General features: G+C 46.7%; 1 protein-coding gene across 1 annotated transcript in view; it reads right to left on the reverse strand.

The window, feature by feature from the left end:
- Positions 1-423: 423 nt before the first annotated feature.
- faf1 (Fas (TNFRSF6) associated factor 1) overlaps positions 424-26,763 on the reverse strand; it is a gene marked incomplete in the record, with an annotated part of 81,242 nt that continues 54,902 nt past the window's right edge. The window contains 7 exon segments of the mRNA XM_076278006.1: positions 424-1,249; positions 11,630-11,845; positions 16,935-17,012; positions 17,435-17,515; positions 21,724-21,812; positions 22,037-22,173; positions 26,669-26,763. The exon segment at positions 26,669-26,763 is cut by the window's right edge and continues 60 nt beyond it. Coding sequence (XP_076134121.1) covers positions 1,166-1,249; positions 11,630-11,845; positions 16,935-17,012; positions 17,435-17,515; positions 21,724-21,812; positions 22,037-22,173; positions 26,669-26,763 — 780 coding nt within the window.

The following is a 26,763-nucleotide window of genomic DNA, read 5'->3' on the forward strand; positions in this document are numbered from 1 at the left end:
ACCCAGTATAACTTTAGACCCAGGGAGCGTTAGCTTCATCACCAGGAAGATGCAGTGCCCACAGTTGGATGTAAAATTCATATACTTACAGTTGTCTAATGAGATCCTCTTCAGTCCTGTTTCTTAACATAAGAATAAATGATCATTTTGTTGCTCTATTAGACTGATAAAAAAGGAAGATTTTTTTTTCTTCCCCCAAATGTATTGCAGCTTAGGCATTCTTTGACATTCAATTACCATAATCAAACCATATTACTTGAGGCAAAGTGATTCTGCAGGGATGGCTGGAACCCCAGGAGTTGGTTTTGCAGAGAAACTATGGGTTAGAGGGGTGTCCATGACTTCATCCATAATAACAACCCAACTCTCTTTAAAAACCAACCTTTAGCATCATATTGGAAATAGAGTGTGGATCCAGATGGGTGCATGTTCATATATATTTTTATATAATGTATATCAAACTAAAACTAATACAGCATCAAACTTAAAAAGGAACAGGGTGGAAAATCAAGAAGAGACCATGGGAAGAAGATGGTGGTGATGATGATGATGATTAGAAAGAAGAAGAGTAGGGGACGAAGGGTTCAATGAAACCGGAGAGTGTGTCCAGCGTTCTCCTGGTAAAACATCTCGGTTCCGAGAGCCGATTTTGTTTTGAAAAAAAAAATAAAAAATGAGGAGTCCGGGAAGCAGCCTTTAGTGGGAAGTACTTGTACAGAATGCTGATCTACCAACTCTGCACCGTGGTTTTAGTTATTGTTTGTATGTTTTTCTTTTTTATTATTATCATTTTTTTTTTTTTACATTTCAAAAATGTGGGCTGACAAAAGAAGAAAAAGAAAACACGGCAAAAATCGTGTACGGAGAGTGTGTGTGTGTGTGTGTGTGTGTGTTTATTTTATGTTTTGTTTTCACTGTGTGCTTGTGAGGAGCTCCTGCGTGCCAACTTGTACACTCCGCATTCATGTACAATCCACAGGGGCGTGTGTATGTGTCTGAGTGAGAGTGAGAGTGTGTGTGTGCGTATATCTGTGTATCTGTGTCCGTCCATGTTTTAAAAGTGTGTGTTTGTGTGTGTGTGTGTGTGTGTGAGAGAGTCTGAGGGTGGTCTCTGGACACGGTGGGACCATGCTTGGGTTGTCCTCCTCTCCAGCGGGGGGCAGTGTTACTCCCGCGCCTCCAGGAAGAGCGTCTCCTGGGGAAAGAGCTTGGCCTCCAGCAGGGTCGACGCAGGGTCCAGCTGCGTGATCTGCAGCGAAGAGGAGCGGGAGGACGAGGAAGAGGAAGAGACAAGACAGTGGATGAGGACAGGGCTCAGGACACACCAAAGACTCAAACAGCTCACACACACTGTATTTTACTGAGGGTTTAGTTTAGCACATCTCCAGAGAATAACACCAAGATCTTACATAGGTTGAGGTCTCCACAGACCACCAGGCAATCATTTCAATTAAAATGCATTTTTTATATGGGATGAGTGTTGTCAAAACTCAAATGTATATATTTATACATATTGTAATCCTAAGCTTTCTATGCCTAGGCTGGGTGTATTGACAGAGCAGTATTGACATTTCATAGTTTTAAGAGGAGCCTCTGAGGAGCTGGTATAACCTTAGTTCACTGAGAACCTATTGGCTGTGAGAAACCTGTCAGATGACTATAGATATCTCTGTTCCTCTCCATAATAGGAAATACACGGTCAGATATGCTGCATGTCATATAAATAACAACAGGTTTTTAACAATAAAAGTGGTTAAGAAGTTTAGTGGCATAACAAAAATGTGTTTTTGAGATGATTGTAAAAGCCTGTGTCAAACATAATGAATGAACAGAAAGAATATACAGGAACCATTTAGATCAGTGTTTCTCAAAGTGTGGTCCGGGGACCACTGGTGGTCCGCAAGCTAGCCCAAGTGGTCCGCGAGCAGACGTGGTAAAATATAATATAGATGAGTTGTTTGCAATATTGAACCAACTTGTATGTAAATCCAAACATTTCTGCAACACTGCCTATGTAAGCCATGCCAGTTTAAATCATATGAATTCTCTGACACAATAATACAATCAAAGTGGTTCAGTGAGTAGGCCTATTGTGTAATTTACTATTTAAGTAGGTCTAATTTAATTTAATTTTTTTTAGCTAGGTGGTCCGTGAGGCTTTTTTTATTGATTAAGTGGTCCTTGGTCTGAAAAAGTTTGAGAAACACTGATTTAGATCACATTGTGTAAACAGCTGATCCAACATCAATCAGATGTTTAAAAATCCGACAGAGAAGAAGAATGTGCACGTAAACGTGGTTGGTGTCATCTGAAATGGACCAAACCCTTTTTTTTCTAACTTTCACAACAGATGTACAACGTAGAATCTGCTTCCCCTTTTCATTTTAACTTGCCCTAGATACGAAAAGAGCATGTAAAGAAATGCATAGGCTGCATCTACTTAAAGTAAACTTACATACAGTTCTAAAACACTAACCCTGCACCTGAATGTAAATCTATTTTGGAAATCCACAAAGTTGAATGGAAGGGTTTGATCCAAAACTACTATGAGGCCATGTCAGTGACACCAAACAGTGTCTTATCAGGACATTGCTAATGGAAAAACAGCAAGTCAAGACCAGAACAGCAAGCTGTAACATCCGATAACATGGTCCACGCCAAATCCCAGCACGCTGCAGACGGAGTGACCGCACATGTTGGGGGCAGACTGGTCATGAGCTCTGCTGGTCTGACATCATGCAGGTCGAGAGCTGGAGGGAAGACAGGGCTGAAATCTGAGAGGCCCTCTTTCCAGCCTTCTCCCTCAATGCAACAGTGTGTGTGTGTGTGTGTGTGTGTGTGTGTGTGTGTGTGTGTGTGTGTGTGTGTGTGTGTGTGTGTGTGTGTGTGTGTGTGTGTGTGTGTGTGTGTGTGGTGTTCTTCTGCTGCTTCTAACTGTTATAAGGACCTAGCCAAAGAGGAGAGGACTTGCACTGAGTTGACACTGGACACAGTGACCTCTGCCTCGATAACGCTAGCCAGAATGCTCATCATGTTTCATGATGGTATCGCTTCCTCACAGGAGGGAAAGCTAGCAGTCTCAGTGTAGCCCCGTCTCCAATCACTCCCTCTTGCAAACAGACTCCAATTCTGCATGACGCATCATCAACACCTGACAAATTCAAGCCCGCTGGAACAATACAGGACCCGAACAGGTGGCAGCGAGAGCAATCCACATAAGAGACTTCTTAGCTTCTTAACTTAGCGATTCAGTCAGGATGGCGATTCAGCCGGTCGCGTAACTCCCCGACTGGAGGCTGCGGCGAGGGACCTAATGATTGGAGGGGCTCCTGTTACATAGGCCTGAGCTCTCGACCACACCTGGGCCAAGGTTTTATTCTCCCTCACACAGAGGTGAGAGGAGGCCACTGGGGATTGGGGACGTGTGGAGCCGACGCTCAAAATGGCAGCCTCTGATTAACGGGCCTATTATGAGCACGAGGCGCAGTAATTAACAGCTCCCCGACTCTGAAAGCTGTCCGCTTAGGTCACAGTTTGACGACCGGCTCAGTGTCATGACCTTGAAATAGGAGGCTGACATACTGTAGGTGTGTTGGGGTTGGGGTGGTGGTGGTGTTGGGGGGGGGGGGGGTTGTCTTGTTAATTAGAGAGGTGCAGATGACCTTTCTTGCCGATTGCAGTGCCCTGAAACTTGAGCAGGAATAGAGCTAGAATGGCACACTGGCCAAGCATTTGACGACCTTTTACAAGCCAGTATGAACTCTTTGACCACTTAGGCGACTGCACACCGGTGCTAACATGAGTGCCGTGCACTTCGCTTTCGGTGTTCCATTACTCTATTGTTCTCACGACAACCCGCACCCCGGCGCTGAACCCTTCTGCTGCCGCCGTGTTGATAACAATTCAGTTCTACTTTGGTTTATCAAATGCTCGTCACTTGGAAGATTTCTGTGCTAGTGTGCAAGTGCAAGCTAGGGACAAGTGACATGTTGTGATGCTTCTGTAATCACTTGTAGCAGCAACATGAGAGACAGTGAGGATCTCGGACCCATCGGAGCGTAAATAAAGGGACCAATCCAAAGCGTCCAGGAGTCGTTCGACCCTCGAGGCTGCTGGTTCGTCTTTAAACGTCTGAACACTTGCCTTAATTAAAACCAGACACCCATCTCCACCCCTTCTCCAGGTCTTCTTTGATCTAGCATTTCTTCTTAGCGCCATCGGGTAGAGGAGGCTGGAGGTGTTGGCATAAAGCATGAGGCTTTAGGTTGGCGTCACTGGACTGGCAGGGGGTTGGGGTGGGGTGTGTGAGTGTGTGTGGGGGGGGGGGGTTGTGGACTCCCCAGGGACCAGGGGTGGCATTACACCAGTGGTGACTCCTCGGCTCTGTTGCCCCACACTCAACTAAAGCCCCAGCAGGAGGCAATTGACTTCCCAGCAGGACTCTGAGGATGGGGACGGGCACAAGAGGAGTGCAAGATGGTGCGCTAAAACATGATAGCACCCTCAACACACACACACACACACACACGTCTCTCTCAAAGGCTGTTCCGCCTTTTTCTCACCTTCAGAGAAGTGATGCACAAATGCCAGCCATGCGAATGAACCTGACAGCCTGTGGCAACACTACAACATCAGGTAAGGGCAAATTACATAGTGTGTGTGTGTGTCACCCCTTCCTAACTGAGGACTGGGGAGAGGAAAGAGGCGCCACACTGTCAGAGGTCCACGGCGCCATTGGTGATTATTTACATTGTCATCCAATTAACAGACCATAAGCATGGCGGCATCTGTCAACAAACAAAGCTGTTGTTTATACACCTCCTCTCCTCCCTCTCTCCCTCTCTCTCTATCTATCTGTCTCTCTCGCTTCTGAGAACCTTCCAGCTCCTGTGCCATTACCTTCTGTTGTGGGCCTACCCAATTAAAATGGGACTAATCTATGCCATAGTGATGTCCTCAGTGTTTCAAAAACCCACACACACACACAGGGGACCAGTTCACCAGTTCAAAGAAAGGAAAGACTATTTCCACAAAGTTAAAATGTAAAGGTCCCACATTATACTTTATTTTCAACAAGTCAAATTAGGCCTATGGGTTGCACAAAACATGTCCCTGAAGCTGTTCCATTCTCGCCAGTTTCAGTCCATTTCAGAATAGGCTGTTTAATGAATGTGTGACAAACATTCTGTTTGAATTTCCGTAGTAAAGTATCCTAATAGTCAAGTTATTTGAGTTTAGCCTACTACACAAAATACTGTTGATACTCTGCTGGTTGGAAACGATAGGCTACGACCAAAATGGAGGATCTTTGACAGGAAGTTCCTAACCTAGTGGGTGGGAATGTTCAGATGGGGGTGGGTAGTCAGTGCCCTATATGGCTCTGGGTGTAGTAACATTCAAATGTCCCTTATTGTGACATCTCGATAAGGGAGATTTCTGACTAGCTCACAGAAGCGCAAAGTTTCTGACATCAACCTCTCTCAACTAACCCACAAAAACACAACGCATGGTTTTGTTTCGCACCTGCAGTGTTTGTAGAAGCATCAAAGACCCAAATTGAAGTACAAAAGCACAGAAAAAGTGAGTTTAGCATAACATGGCCCCTTTAAAGTTTCACAGGTACATGATGTGGAAAACCAGAAGCAGAGCATTAGCTAGCTAGCGCTCTCTCTCTCTCTCTCTCTTTCTGGTAATAGAGAATACCTGCGAAATCTCACCACTATTCTCACTGACCGCAATAATGGCCTGGTGAAATTAAAAACGAGTGGATCCTTGTGCGATGCCTGTGCGGCGTGTTCTCAGAAGAACAAATAAAAAGTTCAGAATGAAGATTTGAATTTGAATGTTGTGGTGGTGTGTCTTGCTCTCTGTGTAGTGTGTGTGTGTGTGTATAAGAGAGAGAGAGGTGGAAATGAGTGTGTCTCGTTTTTGCATACATGCATTGCATACTCTGTGTAGTGTGTGTGTGTGTGTGTGTGTGTGCGCATGTGTGTGTGTGCATGTGTGTTTGAGTGCGCATGTGTAGGAGTGTGAGAGGGTGTGAGTGTGTGCTCTGCTCAGTCCTAAGCTCCTGAAGAGGTTATTAGAGTAGCTGAGAGAGTAGAAGTGGCTGCATGAAACCCCTCTGATGGCGTTCTTCACGTGCCCCCGAGACCATGACTGCAGGTAATCCCCCAGCTAACCCTCTGACACACTCATCCTCTCTGGCCTCACACAGAGACCAAATACACTCAAGAGCTGCAGAAGAGCTTAATAACCATGCCCCCCCCCCCACACACACACACACAGGGGTGTGGGGGGATGTTAGACAGTGAAAGAGTACTGCTGGGTTATATGCAGTTCTTAACATGTAACAAATGTAAAATGGTATCAGAGATGTAAAAGTCACACAATATTTAGGCCAGGTAGATAAGCTCAATTAGTGAATTCACCAATACATTGCTTTTTGACTTTTTGAAGTCAGACTTTTTGAAGCCAGACTCTGCATGGTATATGTGTTTTTTTTAATATTTAGTTCTTTGAAAGAGATTCCCTTCTCTCAGAATAAATTTGCTTCCTTTTTTCCTCATTGTTTTCACTGTGAGATTATGATAAATCACCAAAAGAGACTGATCAAAAGAGAAAGAGGGAGAAAGAGAAAGAGAAAGAGAGAGAGAGAGAGAGAGAAAGAGAGAGAGAGAGAGAGAGAGAGAGAGAGAGAGAGAGAGAGAGAGAGAGAGAGAGAGAGAGAGAGAGAGTGTGTATGTGTGTGGTGTAATAAGCTCATAACGCTCTTGAGTACTCGCGTATCCACAACACTGCAGACTTGCTTTATCTGACTGCTCATCTGAGAGGGCTGATAGAGATTACTGCTCTCCATGACCACAGATCATGTTAAGTTGCAACACTCACTAAGCCGCCACACACTTGTGGAAGACACACTAATCTCATAAGAAGTGCTTTCTCTTTTCTTTCCAGTACTAAATAAATGAAATAAGATTGCATGATGGGTCAGTCCAAAGAGAATACATTTTTACGCAGAGATAAAAAATTAAGCTAAAATTCCCTTCCAGCTTTATGTTAAGTTTATTTATCCCATATCTCTGCACTGATTGGCAACTGAGCTATTGGTGTAAAATACTACAGTATGGGTTGGGTTAATATTTTTATTTTTGACCTTTGGGTTGATATTTTTATTTAAACAAACACCCACTTTGTTTTGGTGGAATTATGATTGAAGGCATGTTGGATCATCTCCACAGACTAATCAGATAGAAGCTGACATCATGACTTAAATCAGATAGATTAACACTTCAAACAACGCCTGAAGAAATATTACAAATCACTTCATTACGACACACCAAAGCAGGTTAATTACACACAAGTGTTGGTGTGTTGAGTGTGAATGGGGGGGAAGGGGGGCGGCGTTTCATAACAAATATGGAAACTGCGAAGACGTTCATTTGAAAACATGATGAAATGTGCCGCCACCAAAACGCATTTTTAATGAAGCCATTTAGGACTCAACGTTAATTAAAGCTCAAGCACACTTGTCTGTTTTTTTTTCCTTTCTTTCGTCCTTTCTTTCTTTCTTTGCTGTGGTTGAGTGTTTATTTGGCCCAATTATGGAAAGCTGTGGGAGGTCATTATCTGGCTCTGGGAAGGATGGCAGCATGCAGAGCGACGCGGAGCGGAGCAGAGGGGGCCTGGAGGAGGTCTCAGCACAGGGGCTACACCACGGAGGAGGAGGAGAGGAGGAGAAGAGGAGGAGGAGGAGAGGAGGAGGAGAGGAGGAGGAGGAGAGGAGGAGGAGGAAGAGGGAAAGGGGGAGGACACGCGGCCAGAGCTCAAACCTACAGAACTCACTGAGGCAGGAGAGACGGGTGACAGGTGAGGGAGGTGAACGCAGGAACAAAATGGATAAATGTTAAATGAATGATACATTTTTGTATCTTTAGACATATCCATAAAAAGGTTTATCCAGAGGGAGAACACAAGACAGACATTACTGCCAGGATGGTTTCCAAATATTTAGCTGAAATGTTCGGACTAGTCTCGTGACGAGAGAAAGATCTCGGTCATCTCTAGCTCACAGTCCCAGTGTAGTACACCCTCCCCATCCCTGTGCTCTATGCAAGCCATCCATGTCAATTAATTTGGCGCTTACCATTTTTAATCTCCATCTGCTGTTTTGATGGGGAACTGTTTGATACCAAAGAAAATAATGTTGACATGTCTCTGTGTACTTAGAGCAAAACAAACATTTAGTGAAAACACGCACACCACTCGACTAATACAAGGCCAAAAAAAGGGTTTAAAATAAGCACAGAAATGTGACAAATACTGTAAAATACTGTTGAGAATTTCAGTTTTATAAATCTAAATGCACACTTACAAAACCATGACAAATGGAATTAAAATTGAATTATGCATAATAGCAAGCCTCTGGGTGTACAGGATTTACAAATATGAACTTAATTTGACCAGTTTTAGTAAGCCTTTCTCTGGCTCCATAAAGCAGCAGTGTTTGGACAGAGTTATCTGACGTTTACTGAATTAGTTTTCTCTATGTCCCCATTTAGTCCTATTCTAATTCCAATAAACAAATAAACTATTTCCAATACACATTTATTCTGTTTAGATAGAGATGAAGCTTTCTGGATGGTATGGTAATGGACAGGTCACTATCAAATGTTAGTTAAACTCTCCAACATACTTTTAAAGTGAACGTTTAATGACTAATAACATGAGCATGAGAAATAAACACTAGTACCAATATGCCTTCATATCACCCGATCGCATCCTTAAATAAATTATTTGGGTTTGCCCATTAACCCGATGATGTGCTAAGGGGATTCTGGCTATTAGTTTGTTGTTTTAGTACACCCGGGTCTCAATACCTCCTGCCTGGCTCCAAAGGACGGAAATAACCAGACTGCCCCAACATCCTGGGTGGCAATGCTGGAAAAACAAACAGTAAACCTGGGAGACGAGAGAGTCTGGCTTTAGGATCTACTAAACCTATTAAACCACTCAGGGAGGCCTAGACTAAATCCACCTTAAAAAACATCAGCATGTGTAACAAGAGACAACTCAGGGGTGAGCTACGTAAGTCGAGTGCCTATTCATTTGGATCGAGAGGCATTGGTTTTAAAGCCAGACTGGCTTCGCAATGTTTCACAATTCTGCTTAACGATGATGGGAAGAGTTGACGTTGACACTGACGGATCCAAATGCAAAGCTGCTATGAGATATTTAGCATGCTATGACGTCCCTATGATTTAGCACGCTATGAAGTCGCTATGAGATATTTAGCATGTTATGGATTTGCTATGAGATATTTAGCATGCTATGACGAGACCCAGACTACTTATGTATGAACAGAGCACTGCAGTTTACCCACCCAAGCGAATAGCCCATGCCCAAGCAAGCGTTTGTTTATACGAGGCAATCAGACAGAGATGAAGCTCGCTTTGAGAACACCATCACAGCTGTCCATACGGACTAAAAACACACAGTTCTGGCAGACGCACACTAAAACAAAAACAAAACAAAAAAAAAACAGAGTGAGAAAAAGAATGAAAGAATAAAAAGAGAAACTAACAATAGCTGACAAACACACCCCGGAGTGTCAAAGGCGGGGAGTGAAACTAAAGTATTCAGTCACTTATCCCCACACCCCTCCCTCTCTCTCCATCCCAATCCCACCTTCTCTCTCTCTCTCTCTCTCCCCCTCTTTTCCCTTATTAATTATCCTACATTTGATCACTCTCTTATTGCCAACAATGGTCTGTGTGTTTGATGCAGGAGCGATGGTGAGCGGCAGTTTAAACATTTGTGGAGAATTACAAATGCAATAGTCGTACATCCCGTTAATCCCCATCGCAGGAGAGTGCGCGAGGAGAGGAGCCAGTGGAAGAGATGTTTTTAATTAGAGAGGGAGAGAGAGAGCGGCAGGATTAGACTGGGCACTGTGTTCAGATGCACAAATACTGGCAAGCCTCGCTAGTGCTCTCGCAACAGAACGCGCAACGCACGCCCCACACACACACACACACACACACACACACACACACACACACACGCACACACAAACATGCCTCTTCATGGCAAGATACATTTCTACTTCTGCGGCGGCTAACTAACTTGACTAACTAGAACAGAAATGAATGTCAATAAATAGCCGATCTCAAAGCAGTAAATGCATAGAGCGTTTGTGTGAACGTTGTGCATGTGTCCTGGAGAGCTTATATTAGTACAAGGGTGTGCCTGTCTGTTGGTGTATAAGAACACAGGTGTGTTGATGTTTCTGCTCATAACTGTGTACTGTGTGCACTGGGTGAGAGGCAGAGTGGGATTGGGAGCGTGGGTTAGCCTTTTGTATGCATTGTTTACAGATGAGTGTGTGTGCACATGCTAGTTTGTAAGTGCGTGAAATGTGGCTGGGGAGGGTGTTCATAATTGTGTGTGTGTGTGTGTGTGTGTGTGTGTGGAGAGGTGATAAGTGTGCGTGTACTGCATGTGTGCCTCTGTGAATGTGTGTGCATGCATATGTTGGAGGGGAGTGTTCGTAAGTGTGTGTTTACCTCAAGTGTGCTTGTGGGTGTAGTTGGAGGTGGTGTTTATAAGTGTGTGTTTGCCTTAAGTGTGCCTGTGTGTGTGTGTGTGTGTGTGTGTGTGTGTGTCCTCTCCCAGTGGACACACTGGCACGCAGCCTGGGCAGGCCTGCACACCTCCCCCTTGTTGATTAGTGAAAAGCTCATTTTTGTTTCCATGCCGCTAATTAAGCAGGTAGCTTGCGCGCTGCTCATTAGATACCTGCCTGCCGCCGTGCCGTGCTAACACGGCCCTAGCTGCTAATTACGCGGCTAGCGTAGCGGCAGCTAGCGAGCGGCACAGGGGCGCACTGGGCCGAGGAGAATACTGCTGACTGTATCCTAAGTAGCCAGTGTTCTTTACAGCAAATTACAAATGCACTTGTGGGTGCAGAGAGAGAGAGAGAGAGAGAGAGAGAAGAGAAAGTGAAAAACACACACAATAACAGAGAGAGAGGGTAAGAAGAGGAGAGGGGGAAAAACAGGCTGCTCATTAGTCCAGCATGGCTTTTAATTAATCCACAGCTCTGCGAGTGTGCGGTACAGTCCCCATCCGCAGCAGACAGGCTGGGATTACGGAGCGCGATGAGTCTCTCAGCAACACGGCGGGATTAAGGGGATGGGATGGTTCTGGTTCTTGACACACTGCACTTCTGGGCCGGCACCACAAGAGACTCTGTGCCGGAAACGGACTGGACACCAAAGAACACCTACTGTACATGTGTGTCTTATGGAGCTCTTATTGAGCTGGCCCAATGTCAGATATCAGAACTATTGGAGCAGTTTAGTAGCAGATCGGGACTCGATCAGCTCAACGGTGAGACGCCAAGGCAACAGGTGCATCCCAGAATGATAATTTGTTGTGGGTGCTTTTGTTTACATGTCAGTTTTTTTGTCACTATTTTGCCAGCTGTGTAAAGTGGCGATACTGAATCATTGTATTGCATTGCAGGGTATTACTGATATTAAACATGAGAATAGGAAAATGACTGCCTCTCTCTGCAACTCTGTATGTGAGTCTGCGTGCGTGCGTGCAGGTGTGTCAGTGTACTCACATTTCTGCGGGGGAAGGTAGTGAGGACCTTGAACTCGTCCGAGGGGTAGCCCTTGGAAGCCACGAAGTCGAAGAGCACCTGCAGCTTGCAGCTCCCCAGAAACCTCCGCACCAGGAACTCGCCGCTGGGCGTGCGGATGCGCAACTTGCTGACCGGCTCGCCACTCTCTTCGGTGGGCTCGGGCGGTAAGGCCTGCTCCAATGACAGGCGGATGGCCTAGACGAGAGGAGAGAGGGGACAGGACAAACCAATTAAGGGTGGCACCTGCTAAACACTGGCTAGAGTGGATATGGGCTTGACTTGTTTTTCCCTACCTTCTATAAACACAATACTATAATTCAACACATTCTAACGTAGAGAATGCTCACACACACAGACCTATCCAGCATATGTCAGATTAGAATGGGTTAAGACATGGAGACTCAATTAGAACAAAAGTACAGAAAAAGCTAAACTTTTTTTATTGGTTAAAAACAAAGACAGAAAGAAACGATAGATAGAGAGAAAGAGAGAGAATGAAAGAGAGCAAGAGCAAGCAAAAGAGAGAACAGTGTGACTTGAACACGGAGCAGAAATGAGCTCTCCTGGGACAGGTGGAGGTGTGTGTGTGTTCGTGTTTGTGGGGGGGGGTGGGGGGGTAGCTGTGCGTCCCCAGTGGACTCCTCGCCTCCTCGTCTGTTGTTCCTGTTTTGACACTGGGTAGCATATGCTGTGACAACACGCGGCGGCTTTATTTACCCACCGTAATGCAATTATATTTCATAAGAGGAGACAACAGTAGCTCATTAGCGACGGCCAGGCTTTGTGCGGCAGAGCCGCGGCCCTCACTCCCTCAGGTGAGCATGCGAGGGGACCCGCGGCATCCGCACGTGACACGCACGGCCCTCTGGGAGAGCGCCGCGTCACTCACAGGCCCGAGGGACCCGCACGCCCGCCACACACACAAAGAGGAGGGGAGAGGGGGAGGGAGGGATAGAGAGAGCGGGATAGAGAGAGAGGAGGAGAGGGAAAAGCAACAGATACAGAAATGGGGGGGTTGAGGAAAGGAGACCAATAAAGAGAGGAAGAGGAGGGGAGAGAAAAGAGGGGGACAGAAGAGAGAGAGAGAGAAAGATGAAAGGGAGAGGTAGATACAGAGGGAGAGCAGAGAGAGAAAGAGGAATGAAGCATCCCCACGGAACACAAAACAAACAGCAGGGTGGGGGAGGCTGACAAGAGAAAATAATGACATCACCACTTCTCTCTCTCTCTCTCTGCCTCCAGTTCCTTTCATCTGCCATTCCACACACAAAGTCCCCCACCCCAAAAAAGGAAAGAAAGAAAAGAGAAAACAAAACAAAGAGAAGAAAGGGAATTCCTCCTACTCGCATCTTGAACACACTTTTTCTTTTTGTTTTGTGTGAGTGGGTGTTTGTTTTTCTCCGACGAGGCCCATTATAGCCACTCACCAGACGGAGGCCAGACAACAGTCATATGGACTGTGTGTGTGTGTGTGTGTGTGTGTGTGTGTGTGTGTGTGTACAAGCAGTGAACGGATGGGTGGGTTGCTTGGCTAAGCTCCAGGTGTATTGGTGTGTTTGTGTGTGCATAGGTGTGTGTGTGTGTGTGTGTGTGTGTGTGTGTAAGAGGGGGATATCCCACTGATCTGTTTACTCACACACAATGTCAGAAGCAATAAGGCATTGGAGCCGGCTCCAGCCCAGCTCTCTGCTCAATGGGAACCCAACTAACCAGTAGCAGCTGCTCCTTCCCTACACACTTTCCTCTATAGTATCTGCCATCTTTCTACCTGGTTGACTGCCACTGGAGGATTACAGCACAACCCAGCAGCTTTCATGTATCTGCACTCCTCTAGGCTGGAGGTTAATTACAATTGTGCTTTTGGTGTTGACTGTGTCCACACACACACACACACACACACCAGGTCTCATATCCGTAAGCCTCCGGGAGCTACGATCTGGATGGAAGACCAAATCGTGACGCTCACACAAAGGCGGTGGAGTCAGGATGTGTGGAGTTGGCTCCACTGTGCGTCCTCCTGGTCAACTGGCGTGAAGTAGTGGCTATAGTGGGTGAGGGTGAGGGTGAGGTTGTGAGGTGGTGTTGGTGTTGGTGTTGGGTGAACGGTCATCTGCGCTGGTGATCTGATCTGATCTGTGGGGAGCAGTAGGAGGACTGGGTCTGTGTTGCCGCCGCCTCCCCCCGCCCCCCCACACACACACACGTACGTGGGTTTGTGGGTTTATGAAGCGTGCCTTCTCCCCAGAGGTCCATTACAGACACCAGGTGAACAGCCCCTTATTTAAGAGCACAAACCCCACACACACAGACACACACACACTTAAACTGCTCCTCATGTATATACACACACAAACACTTATCTCTCCACCTGAGGTCACGCAGGTCAGGTCAGGCCAGGGCCATGAAAGGAGACCTGACACAATTACACAGGACCTATGCCAATTACCTGCCACCCACCGCACCGGCTGGGCTTGTGTGTGTGTGTGTGTGTGTGTGTGTGTGTGTGTGTGTGTGTGTGTGTGTGTGTGTGTATCATAGGTCACTATGTAAGGCAAGCCTCCAGCAGTCTGTAGTGTTTGTATCTCTGGGTGTGTGAGGCATAGGTCACTAAGTAAGCCAAGCCTGCTGCAGGTACACAATTCAGACAAGCAGAAAGGCCGGCAAGCAGGCTATTGTGTCCTTGTATGCAATTGTTTGTACGTGTGTTTGTGTGTGTGTGTGTTGCACAGGGATCATATTTCTGAATATCTACACTGTTACATACATCCAGGGCTTCTTTTATTGTTGTGGCCAGTGAATGGGCAGCTATAGTGATAAGAGAGACACAGAGAAGCGAGCGAGCGAGCGAGCGCTAAAGTGGTATAATTAAAAGCAGTGAGGGATGCTTTTGTCTGAGGCCCTCCCTCTCCCTGTTTAACTAATGTGACAAATGTGAGGCCGCTGGCTGGGTGCACTGGGCAGCACGGGGCAGAGCAAACAGGGCCGGCGGTGGCTGTGGCGCTGGCGAGCGTGTGTGCGGTGTGCGGTGTGCGGTGTGGGTGTGGGTGAGGGTGAGGGGTGCGGGGTGCGGGCACACACGGGCAAGTGCCGGGGCCCGGGCCGTGATTGTTTGCCTTTGTGGGCGCATGTGGGCTTTTGTGCGTCTGCCTTTTGTTCTGCCCCAGCAGCCTCATGGGCCAGCAAGGCCCTTTGTGTGTGTGTATACTGTAAAAACAACAATAACACTCTAGTGTGTGTGTGTGTGTGTCAGACTGAGGGAGACGGGTGTCCCTGGACAAACTTAAGGTCAGAGGGATGAGTGCTTGTTTGGTCATAAATCAACTGGAGAGATGCAATAAAAACATTAATAAAGTGAAAATATAGAACCTTCAAGGAAGACAAAGCGCACACAGCAAATGAAAAGATTAATACAAGCTCATTTGGTCAGGGTCTTTGTCAGAAACAAACGGAACACCACACAGGAAAAAAAATAACAATGGAACACAAAACAAAAGCCTCCATTTCCATAAACTGATCAAATAAAGGCTGTTGTCAGTGTAAATGCCCCTCAAGTCTCACTTATTTGCTAGCGTGAGTATGGGAATATAGTGCTTTGTATGGAGTCTCATTTGCTAGCGTGAGTATGGGAATATAGTGCTAGGTATGGAGTCTCATTTGCTAGCGTGAGTATGGGAATATAGTGCTAGGTATGGAGTCTCATTTGCTAGCGTGAGTATGGGAATATAGTGCTAGGTATGGAGTCTCATTTGCTAGCGTGAGTATGGGAATATAGTGCTAGGTATGGAGTCTCATTTGCTAGCGTGAGTATGGGAATATAGTGCTAGGTATGGAGTCTCATTTGCTAGCGTGAGTATGGGAATATAGTGCTAGGTATGGAGTCTCATTTGCTAGCGTGAGTATGGGAATATAGTGCTAGGTATGGAGTCACAAGCATGCGTGTGTATGAACGATGCTCTGTTACATGACTTGTATTGGTGTAGACGACTGTTTGTAGGCTATTATGTGATCGACCATATGCATAGTGACAGTGTTTGTCAGTCTGTCTCTGGTAGTGCGTGTGCCTACATGTTGATGTGTGTGCAGAGGTGTGTATGTGCATGTATACCGCTCGTGTGCGTATGTGTGTGAGGGTGTGAGTAAATGACTGTGTATACTGCTCGTGTGTGTATGTGTAAGTGTGTGAGTAAATTACTGTGTACCGCTCGTGTGCGTATGTGTGTGAGGGTTAACATTTCAATAGCCTACCTTAGAACACCAGAGGATTACAATATAATATAATATATCTGTATTATTTTATATCCTGATATAAAAAGAGAGAATACTGAATGTCTGATATTAATGACAGCACACTTTATGCAGATTAGCCTATAGCCTAGGCCTACTATTTGTATTACAACTCTACCTCTTTAATTCAGCTGTCTGGGTCAAGCCTGGAAATATTGTAAACAATGTAGCATAGTTGGCTAGCTTATCATATTCTACTGATTGGACTGTTCTGTTTCCCTATGTGTGTTTAAATTTCAAGGTAATACTTGTTCACCTCGGGTGAGGCCCATTGGTATTGAGATGATCAGTCAACTTGAATGCAAGAGTTTTAAACAAATATGTGCAGCATGCTAATGATGCTAAGCTGATTTAATAGTAATTTAGCTAGACATCTTCTATGTGTCCTTGCTTTCACGATTGTGAATGTTTTATTTGGATTGTGTTGGCCGAGTCGCGCGTATCCAGAGAGAGAGAGAGAGAGAGAGAGAGAGAGAGAGAGAGAGAGAGAGAGAGAGAGAGAGAGAGAGAGAGAGAGAGAGAGAGAGAGAGAGAGAGAGGTGTGTGTGTGTGTGTGTGTGTGTGTGTGTGTGTGTGTGTGTGTGTGTATGTAAGGGTGTATGTGTGTGTGAGTAAGTGACTGCGTATATGTGAGTATGTATGTATGTAAGGGTGTATGTGTGTGTGAGTAAGTGACTGCGTATATATGTGTGTGTATGTATGTATGTAAGGGTGTATGTGTGTTTGAGTAAGTGACTGCGTATATATGTGTGTGTATGTATGTATGTAAGGGTGTATGTGTGTGTGAGTAAGTGACAGCGTATATGTGTGTGTGTGTATGTATGTAAGGGTGTATGTGCGTGTGAGTAAGTGACAGCGTATATGTGTGTATGTATGTAAGGGTGTATGTGTGTGTAAGTAAGTGACAGCGTATATGTGTGCGTGTATGTATGTATGTATGTAAGGGTGTATGTGTGTGTGAGTAAGTGACAGCATATATGTGTGTGTGTGTGTGTCTCACCTCTCGCTCCTCTTCCTGCTCCTTGCGGATCTGCTGCAGGCGCACCTGTTCGGCCTCCTCCCTCTCCTGTGCTTCTCTCTGCAACCACACACACACACTCGTCAGCATCTCTAAGGTGGCAAAAATGACCACTCCATTATCCCCTAACTATTGTAGAGATGAAGCCAAAAGAGGTACTGAACTGAGCTACATATGAGCCATGGTATGTGGGAGATCAGAACTGTTCATCATTAATGATCATGACACTATTAAAAGACTAGCAACTGGACATAAAAGATTACTGCCCACTTAATGATTAATGCCACAGTAATCTACTGTGCTATAGAATTCCAGTGAGACAAATCATTCTGCTAGGAGATCATTTCATATTTTTTATATATAATATGAAGAAAACAAACTTGGTGATCATGTGTTCCAGAACTTTCTGGCAGGCCTGATGTAAACCAGGTGTACGTGATTCATGTGCTGACTGTGCAGGTGAATATTAGGCCTTCACCTACCTTCTTGCGGTCGGCCTCGAGAGAGAGGCGGTAGGCCTCGTCCTGTTCCCTCTTCACCGTCTCTCTGGCCTCCCGTTCGTCCTGCCAGAAAGACCAAAAGGAAAGCATGACATCAGCAGTGCTCACCTGACTACACACACAGACACACACACACTCTGTTTACTACACAGTACAAAGTAGAAACTAAATAGAAACTAAAATAATTAATTTGTGGGGGAGTTGAACGGAGTCTCCATGGGTGGTGGGGGGTTTTACTTCCTCTGTGGACAAACAGCAGGCTCCTTTTTAAGTGGCCTTCAGTCCCTGTTTGTGCCGGCACAGAGACGACATCGCTACTCCACCTGCTGTGTTTGGAAGGAGGGCGTAGAGGAAGCGTTTCTCTTTCTCCCCCTAATCAATGGTAGGAGGAAAAACTACTGTTTCCATTGTGCAGCGCGGTGGCGGAGGGTTTTGCCGGTGCTGAAAGAGCTGCATTGGCATAGCTGCTGTGTGGACTTCCTGCGGTCTGGAGAATGGGAGTGACACGGCGAGAGAATGAAACGCTGGGGACACGCAGGATGATCAAAGGCACACATGGATACATGAATGAGGATACAGGTCTTTATCGGCAACACAAAGGCTGGTGACATGAATAAAGGCAAGTCATAAACAGGGTCAGAGTGTGTGTGTGTGTGTGTGTGTGCTCCAATGGTAACACCCCAGGTAGACAAGAAACACTGAGGCCTGCATCATTTATGACCATCTAATTAGTGTCATTGTAACTTTCTGTCTGAAACGGTAACTTCCTGTTCTGTCCTGAACTGATATCTTGATGTGCAGATCCCATGCAGCAATATCCAGCCCCCCCCCACAAGGCTTCAGTGAGGCTGTTGGGCTGGTTCAGAGTGGAGAGAAAGCTCTGTCCGTGTGTGGCTTGTACTGAGGATGGCCTGTGCTGCTGGGCAGTTGACCACCGGCAGGCCACATCACAGACAGCATAATGTGGCTGATATCTGAACTGTCTGGTAAAGGTGGGGGTGGTGGTGAGGTGTTGTCTGTGTCTGGATGATCACACTGGAGAAGAAACACTGTGGTCAGCCTGTTTAGGCCCATGTGCCCCCCCCCCCCCAATCCCCACACACATCCATACAAGGCAAAGTAGGTATGCATGCATGTACACACACATTGGCCCGTCCAAGGTCAGGCTGTCTGGGTCTGCATTGGTGTGGGCACAAACACACACCCCCTACACCACTGGCACATAACAGACAGACCCTTGCACGGATGGATGCTGTCAGACGCTGACTGCCAGGAGTCATTCTGAGTCATGCCATCTTCCCAGCTGACAGTGCAGTCACACAGAGGCCAACCAAACTCAGAAGTATCCTGGTGCACCCACACACAAACGCACGCACACACGCACACGCGCACACACACACGTGCACACACACACGCGCACACACACACGCACGCACACAGTATTAAAATCACACAAGTGAAGTAAATGTAATTGAATGATTTACACCCAGCGCACATGCTGTTGAAACCGTCTGAGAAATCCTCTTTAGGGGAATCTGGAACACAGTGACATTTTGGCCCAGGAACCGTACAGGAGTGAGAACAGGATCAGCAGTAACTTAATGGAGCCTCCCGGTCCTGCGCTGTGATTGGCCGAGACAGATCTCCCCACCTGTCTCACGCCTGAGCTCCTGAGTAACGCGTTAGAGACTGTGGCACCTACAGGATGTTGCTTGCACATTCCTGCGGTTATTAACTACACCACCAGGGCCAGTGGGCTCGCCTCTCCGCTCTGCTCACTTAGCCCAAGTCAAGTCGCGTTGGTCTCAGAGCCAAGTAGAACTACACAAACACAATTAGAGGACGCACTGGGATGGAGATGGGGAAGAGGAGCCTCTGGTGATGCTCTTAGTGACCTGGGAAAGACTCAAGACATGCAAACGCGCCCTCAACATGCACTCGTAATGCAACTTGCTCCCTGCTCCCTGCCTCATAACCTTCCAAACTAGAGCTCTTTGTAATGACAGACTATCAAATGTCTAGGAAATGACATGAAAATCAACAATCATAATTATATTCTGCATCTTCCAAAACACTAAATGAGTACTGTAAATGTGTTCTGATTAAAGAGATGTGTCTCATTTTACAGTGCACAACATTTGTTTATCCACCTGCTTTGAGACGGTTATCAACATTCCATGTACCATTAGCAATGCTTAAGAGCACAGAGAAGATTTTCCTGTACAATACTGTTATGGGAAAACCTTTTTCTGTTGCCTTTTGCACTTAATGATTTGTTTTCCTCTTAAAAAAAACAGGCGAGGCATTTCGTGAGAACCTGAGAGCTGTCACAACACGAGGTGAGCGTGTCACAGACGCGTGCACGCTTCAGCTAACAGGACCGCAGATTCGCCCCTGGGCTGCCTTAACAGTTCCCACCAACTCCGCCAACGTGCGTACATGACCTGCACTTGGCTCGGCTTGCGGTCTAGTCAGCACCCCAGCCTAGCCAGAGACAGCAGGGGCCACCAAGGGCCACAGGCCAACAGGAAAGAGGACCAGGTGGTAGCATAGTGGCTAAGGAGCTGGGCTAGCATGCAAAAAAAAAGTTCCCATTGCCGCTGTTGTGGCCTTGAGCAAGGCACTTAACCCCCACGTTGCTCTGGAGAGAAAGGCCCTTGTAATAATTGTAAGTCGCTTTGGATAACAGTGTCAGCCAAATAGGCAAGTAGAAGTACAAGTATAAAGACTTCAGTGCGCAAGACACTTGCAGTCAGGGTTGTAGAACAGGCCACCGGAATGAGGACAAGGGCTGTGGTTTATTAGAGCCCTCAGTGAAGAGGAGCTCCGAGAGGAGATCTAAGGAGGCATCTGTGGCACCAGTGGTGGCGTCCCAACCAATGTCCAGGCCTAAAGTGCCCTCAGAGACCGTGGTGGAGAGGCTCTCATTTCCTAACTCTTTTTACTTACTTGTCTGAAGAAAAGCAAAACAAAGCAATGGCTATGGACATAGCAATTCAGAGGTCCATAGAGTCTCAGAGAAGAGATACTATCTCTGGACTGTTCAAACCTTGATTTCCAGTTCCAACACCAGTCAAGAAAAACACACTTTTTAAACACACTTTCTTTAAAGTTCCACTATTGGCAGCGGATGCAACATTCACACAAGTTTACTTATAGTTTATTTAATATATATGCCATGGAGCCACTCTGTTTCCTCTTCTTGCCAAGATTACATATGATGGTTTAATTTGACTCATCTCTGGGTTACATTAATTATTTTCCGACGACATTTGACATCCAATAAGGTACCAGCCCCGAGCATCGGTCGTGCACAGCGTGCCTACCTTAATTTCAAAACAATACGATGAATGCAGCCAAATTAAATGCTTTTTAATGAATGTCATTTTATTGAATAATAAAAAAAATAAGGGAAGTTAACGTCTCGGAAAGGTATGGGCATTACTGTCTATCGTTAAACAAACATTCTAGTGTTGTGGACCAAGCTGAAACGGACCCAGCCTGAGCTCCGTTCATTAGCGACAATGGAGTTGCACCTGTTTTAGGCACACTCTGGTTGATGCTATTGACCGAAACTGTTCAATGCCCTCGTAACAATAACGCAATACGGGGAAAAAGAAGGCAAGACTTACAATACCATCCGCGAACATATGCCCTGTTTAGAGTACAAACATATGCCTTTAGAATGGCTGGAGAATAAGAGGCTTTTGAATGGGCCCATGGGAGGGGAAGAATAGGCTCTCCATATCACACAGAGAGGGCCTTGTTACCGCCTGGGCCTGCTAGTCACAAGAATGAAAGGCACCGACTCCTTTGTTTCATCCGGTTCTCTCCCCGTAGTGCTTTCAACTTCCTTTGTGCTGTTTGGACTGGACTTAAGAAGGCAGGGACGGCTAAGGGCTACTAGTGCTCAGAGTTGCGTTTGGATTGGGGCTTGCATTGTGACCGCCAGGGCACTGCAAAGGAAAATAGCAACTCTTGAGTTGTACACTTTCTTTCTGGTTGTGGGGCCTTTGTGCTTTTATCTCTCTTGCTCTTACTGTCTGGGACGGACGGAGGAGACAATGCTTTGGGATGTGATGTGTCCTAGCATGCAGGTTTGTCCACAGGTGGAGTGTGAACGCTAGTTTGTCAGGATCTGGTAAAGGGAGAGGATGAGGCCAATCAAAACAGCCATTTCAAAGAGCTGTTTCATACAGCAAGGCTAAGGTTTTTTGATTCTGTTGTTATTGGCAAATTGTGGGCCGTCTTTTGTGTACGGCTTGGGTCACCTCGTCTTTGATGTCCTCTTGCTGCTGGGCAGTGAAGATTTCCATCGCTCCCATTAGTCTCATCATCAGCTCGTCCACTGTTGTATTGCCTTCAATAAACAAACGAACAAACAAATAATTTAGTTAATTTTAGTTTAACCGATTCCTCTCAACATCTTTGAGTTGTGAAATTAGTGTCAACTTCACCTCTTAATTTTTTTAACCAACGCTTTATCATGAATGGCGGTATTCAAGACATGCAGATCATGCCCCAGAACCTTATTGTACACACTAGAGCAGGGGATTCACTGGGGGACATTTGATGAGCAGTTACCTTGAATGACGTGTAATACTTCATTGGATGTCCGCTTGCCCATGACGATGAGTAACAGGGGGAACTGGTCAGTTTTGTACGTCCGAATGGTCTGCGCTACCACACTGCCAAAGTGCCGTGTGCACACGGTGAGTAGTCTGGGAGAAGAGAGAGAATATAAGATAGATGGAGAAAACAGAATGGAGAAAGAAAGAGAAACAGGGAGACAGAGAGAGAGAGAGAGAAACGCAGAAGAGCAGAGAAGAAGAGAAGTTGTAAGGGGTTATTTTGAGACTTACAGCTGCTACAGGAGGCCTCCACAGGCCCAGGTGCATTAAGGGACTTTAAAACCAATTCTGCCTCTGATTCTGGCAGACACGCACACACACACACACACGCGCACGCACGCACGACGCACGCACCCCACCCGCCTCCTCCCATCCGTGGGCCTAGCAGCCGATTAGCATTCCTCTCCAGACGTGATGAATTTGATAGGGCAGCCGAGGATTTCTTATTCCATTACAAAGACAGAACTTTTTAAATTAACATTTCAAGCCAAGGAAAAGGGTAGCAGCCAGAGCCTCTCAGCTCACTGTAAATGTCATAATATTAATGACTGGCTATAGACTGAATGCAAATATAGATTAGGTTTCCCCACCCCTGGTTTTAATAAGGTGTGCTTTAATAACCAACGGCTGGGAGAAAGGAGCCAAGGACCAGAGCGTGCGCAGGTCAGGGGGAACAGTGGAGAGTGATGGCGCACGCCCGTGTGTGTGTGTGTGTGTCTAGAGTATGGAGAGTTACTCATTAGTAATCATGACTTTCAGAAGATGGAAGAGAAGGAATAAGACAGGCGGCAGTGCCCTGGAGGTAGAATATAAAATAATGAAAAGCAAAGGAAGGTGTGAAATGAATCAGACAGCACTTGCATAGATGGACATTCATTTAAATGTATTCCTCTCGAGATGGCTTATTGAGGAAAGTAAAGGTAGACAGTCCTGTCTGTTTCCACAATACTAACAGAGCTATACACTTATGCAAGTGATCTCTCACTCATGACATATCTTAGAATGGTTTGGATCTAGAACCTTTTTTGGTCCCACTTCATATTATTATTGAGTATTTTTCTACAGAGTAAAAATGACTGTGCCATCATGTTAGTAATTCAAATTCTAAACACAGCTTGGACAGATGAGCCAAAACCTTCCGGCAGGCCATTCAGACAGGAAGTGAATGACTGAATTGTAGTGGTAATTATCCTGCTTTTGCTATTGGGAATCTGACAACATGAAGTGCAGACAAACGTCTTCCTGACTTTGACAACTTCTGTTTCAGCTGCCTGCTGTTTATCAGGTCCTGTAAATCACTGACTGGTAACTGTCCCATTAGGTTGAATTTATTTACGCTCTCAGCAAGCTCGTAGAAAAGAAAAGAGCCCTCGTTAAGTAATTTGCTCATCTTTATCAGATTAAGGGCCCACGCCCTGCCTTTCCCCTGTTGCCGTGAGCACAATCACAGCTGAGGAGTGTGAACACAGCAAGAAAACAAACTCCTGTCCATCACTTCCTGGAGGAGGCCCAGTGCAGGGGCGGAAGGGGAGGACGGAGCCCAGGCCAAGTGGAGCGCGTCAGGGGGAACACACCTCCGTCGTTACGCGGTCTGACGACCACCATCCCCCAGACACTGTGTATAAGACAACCACGGTACTAACGCACCCCCCCTTCTCTCCCCCACTCTCAACACACAACCCCGCAAGCAGGGACCGAAGCAGGGCTTAGTAGAGACCAGCTGGACATACTGTGTGAGAGAGAGAGAGAGAGAGAGAGAGAGAGAGAGAGAGAGAGAGAGAGAGAGAGAGAGAGAGAGAGAGAGAGAGAGTACAGTGTAATTCTAACCAGTCGTACAGGACAAGAGAACAATTAGCCGCGTGGGCCTGGTGAGAAACCCTACCCTACGCTAGCCCTGTTGGAACACGGACGTTTAGATAAACCCCCACCCGCTGAGCAGCTCCTGTTTCAACAAGACAACAAACACAAAGGCCAGGCAACTAACCAAATAACTATGGGGTGATGAGACAAAACTAGGTTTGGGGACTGGTGAGGATTAGCAGTCGCGACTCTATCGGGAGAGGAGTACAATATAACTACTGTCACCATGGGAAAGAGAACACAGTCAACATTTCTGAGAAGAATGTTTTGAGAGATTGTTCTTGCCCCCCCCCCCCCATCCAAACACCTGCTCTCTGCACTTCTCCTTGGATGAGTGGTGCTCAGGTTATGAGACTGACAAGTTGGCAAAGGTCTCCAATCCACTGCGAGACATTAGAATGTTAATGTTGCTCCACGCTGTCGCTTCGCGTCAGACTCACACCTGTCAAGGTGTGGCTCCAGGAGAGAGATTTCTGCGCTGCCTGAGAACGAGCACATTCTACGTCACACCTCAGGTGAGCACTTACCCAGCAGGTGAACCAGAAGCACCACGAGGAAGAGGAATTAGAAAAGAAAATAGCCTAGCCTACACGTTTTCGCACAGACATGCCCAAGAGGTAAAAGACGGTCAACGGAGGAGTCACGCTCGCAATTCCAAACGCTAATTTTTCGCATGACAGGGTGCTCAAATACTGTGGTTTCCTTTTTAATAAGCTTCGCATTAACTTTGAGCTTTTTCAAAGTTGACTTATTTCTTCATAATCAACTTCAAAGGGATCAAACATTTCAGCTCTGTGGTAAAGTGCTCTGCCAAGTATATTGATCAGTCACTGAGCACTCACAAGCGCGAGAAAGAGATCGCAGTGTGGGAAAACAGTGTGACATTACCCTGGAATGCCAGGCCTCCACTGCTAACAATGTAACGCATGCTAACAAGTGTCACTGTGGTATTTTACAAGCATTTCCCGAAGGTGACAATTATCTTGGCACGCTGTGGTGAGATTAGAGATTTTTATGCATAATTAATCACCGTGCTGAAAAGGCCTGAGAATTCCTGGGCCGTCCACCGGGCTGCGGAGCGCAGACTCAAAGAGCTGAGGCCACGGGAGTCAGTGGGTTTGCTTAATGGCCACTACGACTAACGCCAATGAGAGGCCAGTCCTGCTCAACCTGGGAGCGTGAGAAATGTGTGCAGGAGACCGGTGTGTGTGAGAGAGAGAAGGTGTGTGTGTGTGTGTGTGTCTGTGTGTGTGTGTGTGTGTCTGTGGGGAGGTGGTTGGGGTGGGGAGGTGGTGAGGGGGTGTGTAGCAGTGGTCGCTATGAAAAGCTCCAGATGTTGCCTGCCTTTAATCTGCAATAAAAGGCTCAGTTGGGGCAAGAAGCTAAAAGGAGAGAGTGAGCAGAATGGACTGCAGGAATATGCCCCTGCTCTGCCACCTCCCCTCCCCCCCCCACCCCCCCCCCACCCCAAAGGAAATCAAATAGAAGCAGGGTCAGTGTCTGGACCTGCCACCCCCGCCTACACACACCCCATTCCTTCATCCCTCCACTTCTCCCCACTCTGGCCCTCCTTACACATGTCCCTCCAGGGGGTGGGCTATTGAGGGGTAGCCTAGTGGAAGAGGGGAAAAGCTGTGGCCTGCCCCCTGAACAAGGCCTGCCGCTGGGCCCAAATCAGGCCCTGCATGATCCCCTGACCCGTGGACCCCAGCTCTAACACCAGCTCACACTCACACACACTCTCTCTCTCTCTCTCTCTCACACACACACACACACACACACACTCTCTCCCTCTTTCTCACACACACACATACACACACACACACACACACACACACACACACCGGAGACTCTCCCGGCCAGAGAGGGCGACGAAGATTAGGTCACAGGACCTGGAGGTCAATGGCTTTCAACTTTTTAGTTGCTAGCCAGCGATAGCAATTAAGAGAGGAGAGCTGCGGGGATCTCACCGAAGAGCGAAGCTGCATTGCAGGATCCACTTGGAGCTTCGCAAGTTAAAATGACTAACTTTATCACGCAACGGTTTGCATCACCAATGGATATTTGATCTGTAATGGCTGAATAACATTAACATTCCACGGCCTCTCATCACTAGTCCCTAGTCCCTCTGATATATAATGAAAGAGAGAGAGAGAAATATGGGGGGAGGGGTAATGCAAGAAAGAGTGGTGAAGGAGAAAGAGACAATGTGTGTGTGTGAGAGACAAAGAGTGAGAGAGGGAGAGAGAGAGATAGAAGGGAGGATGGAGGAGAGAGAGACGGAGAGGGAGAGAGACAGACACAGAGAGAGAAACAAAGAGAGAGAGGGAGAAGCCTGCTCCACTCTGCTGAAATGAAGAGATTCTGGCGGGCGGCCTCTCGGAGTACACTCCCAATCTCTCACAGAGGCATTATTTGGCCAGATTAGACCAGATTGTCCAATCGGGGCCTCACAGAGCAAACACAACTGCTTTTGTCTGCACGCAAAATGAGGCACAGAGAAGCCAGGCGGGGACTGCAGGAGTGGTGGTGGTGGTGGTGTGTGTGTGTGTGTCTGTGTGTGTTGGTGGTGGTGTATGTGTGTTGTGATGGTGGTGGTGGTGGTGGTGTTAGCATGTGGGACAGGCAGAACAGAATGAAATGTGCCCTATTACGATATTCTGCATTTGCAGTGTGGGGAGGTGAGGCTGGGTAGTGGAGGGGTTGGGGGGCAGGGTGGGCTTACCTGGCTTTGTTGGACTCTTTAGTGACATCCCAGGCCCACGTGATGAAGTTTTGGCTCAGGTAGGAGACTATGGACTCGGCGCACATCATCTGGGA

The sequence above is a fragment of the Alosa pseudoharengus genome, unplaced genomic scaffold (assembly GCF_046254945.1).
Source record: "Alosa pseudoharengus isolate Yale_2024_CS ecotype anadromous, Long Island Sound unplaced genomic scaffold, YU_APseudo_1.1 YU_APseudo_1.1_scf_11, whole genome shotgun sequence".
Taxonomy (NCBI): domain Eukaryota; kingdom Metazoa; phylum Chordata; class Actinopteri; order Clupeiformes; family Clupeidae; genus Alosa; species Alosa pseudoharengus.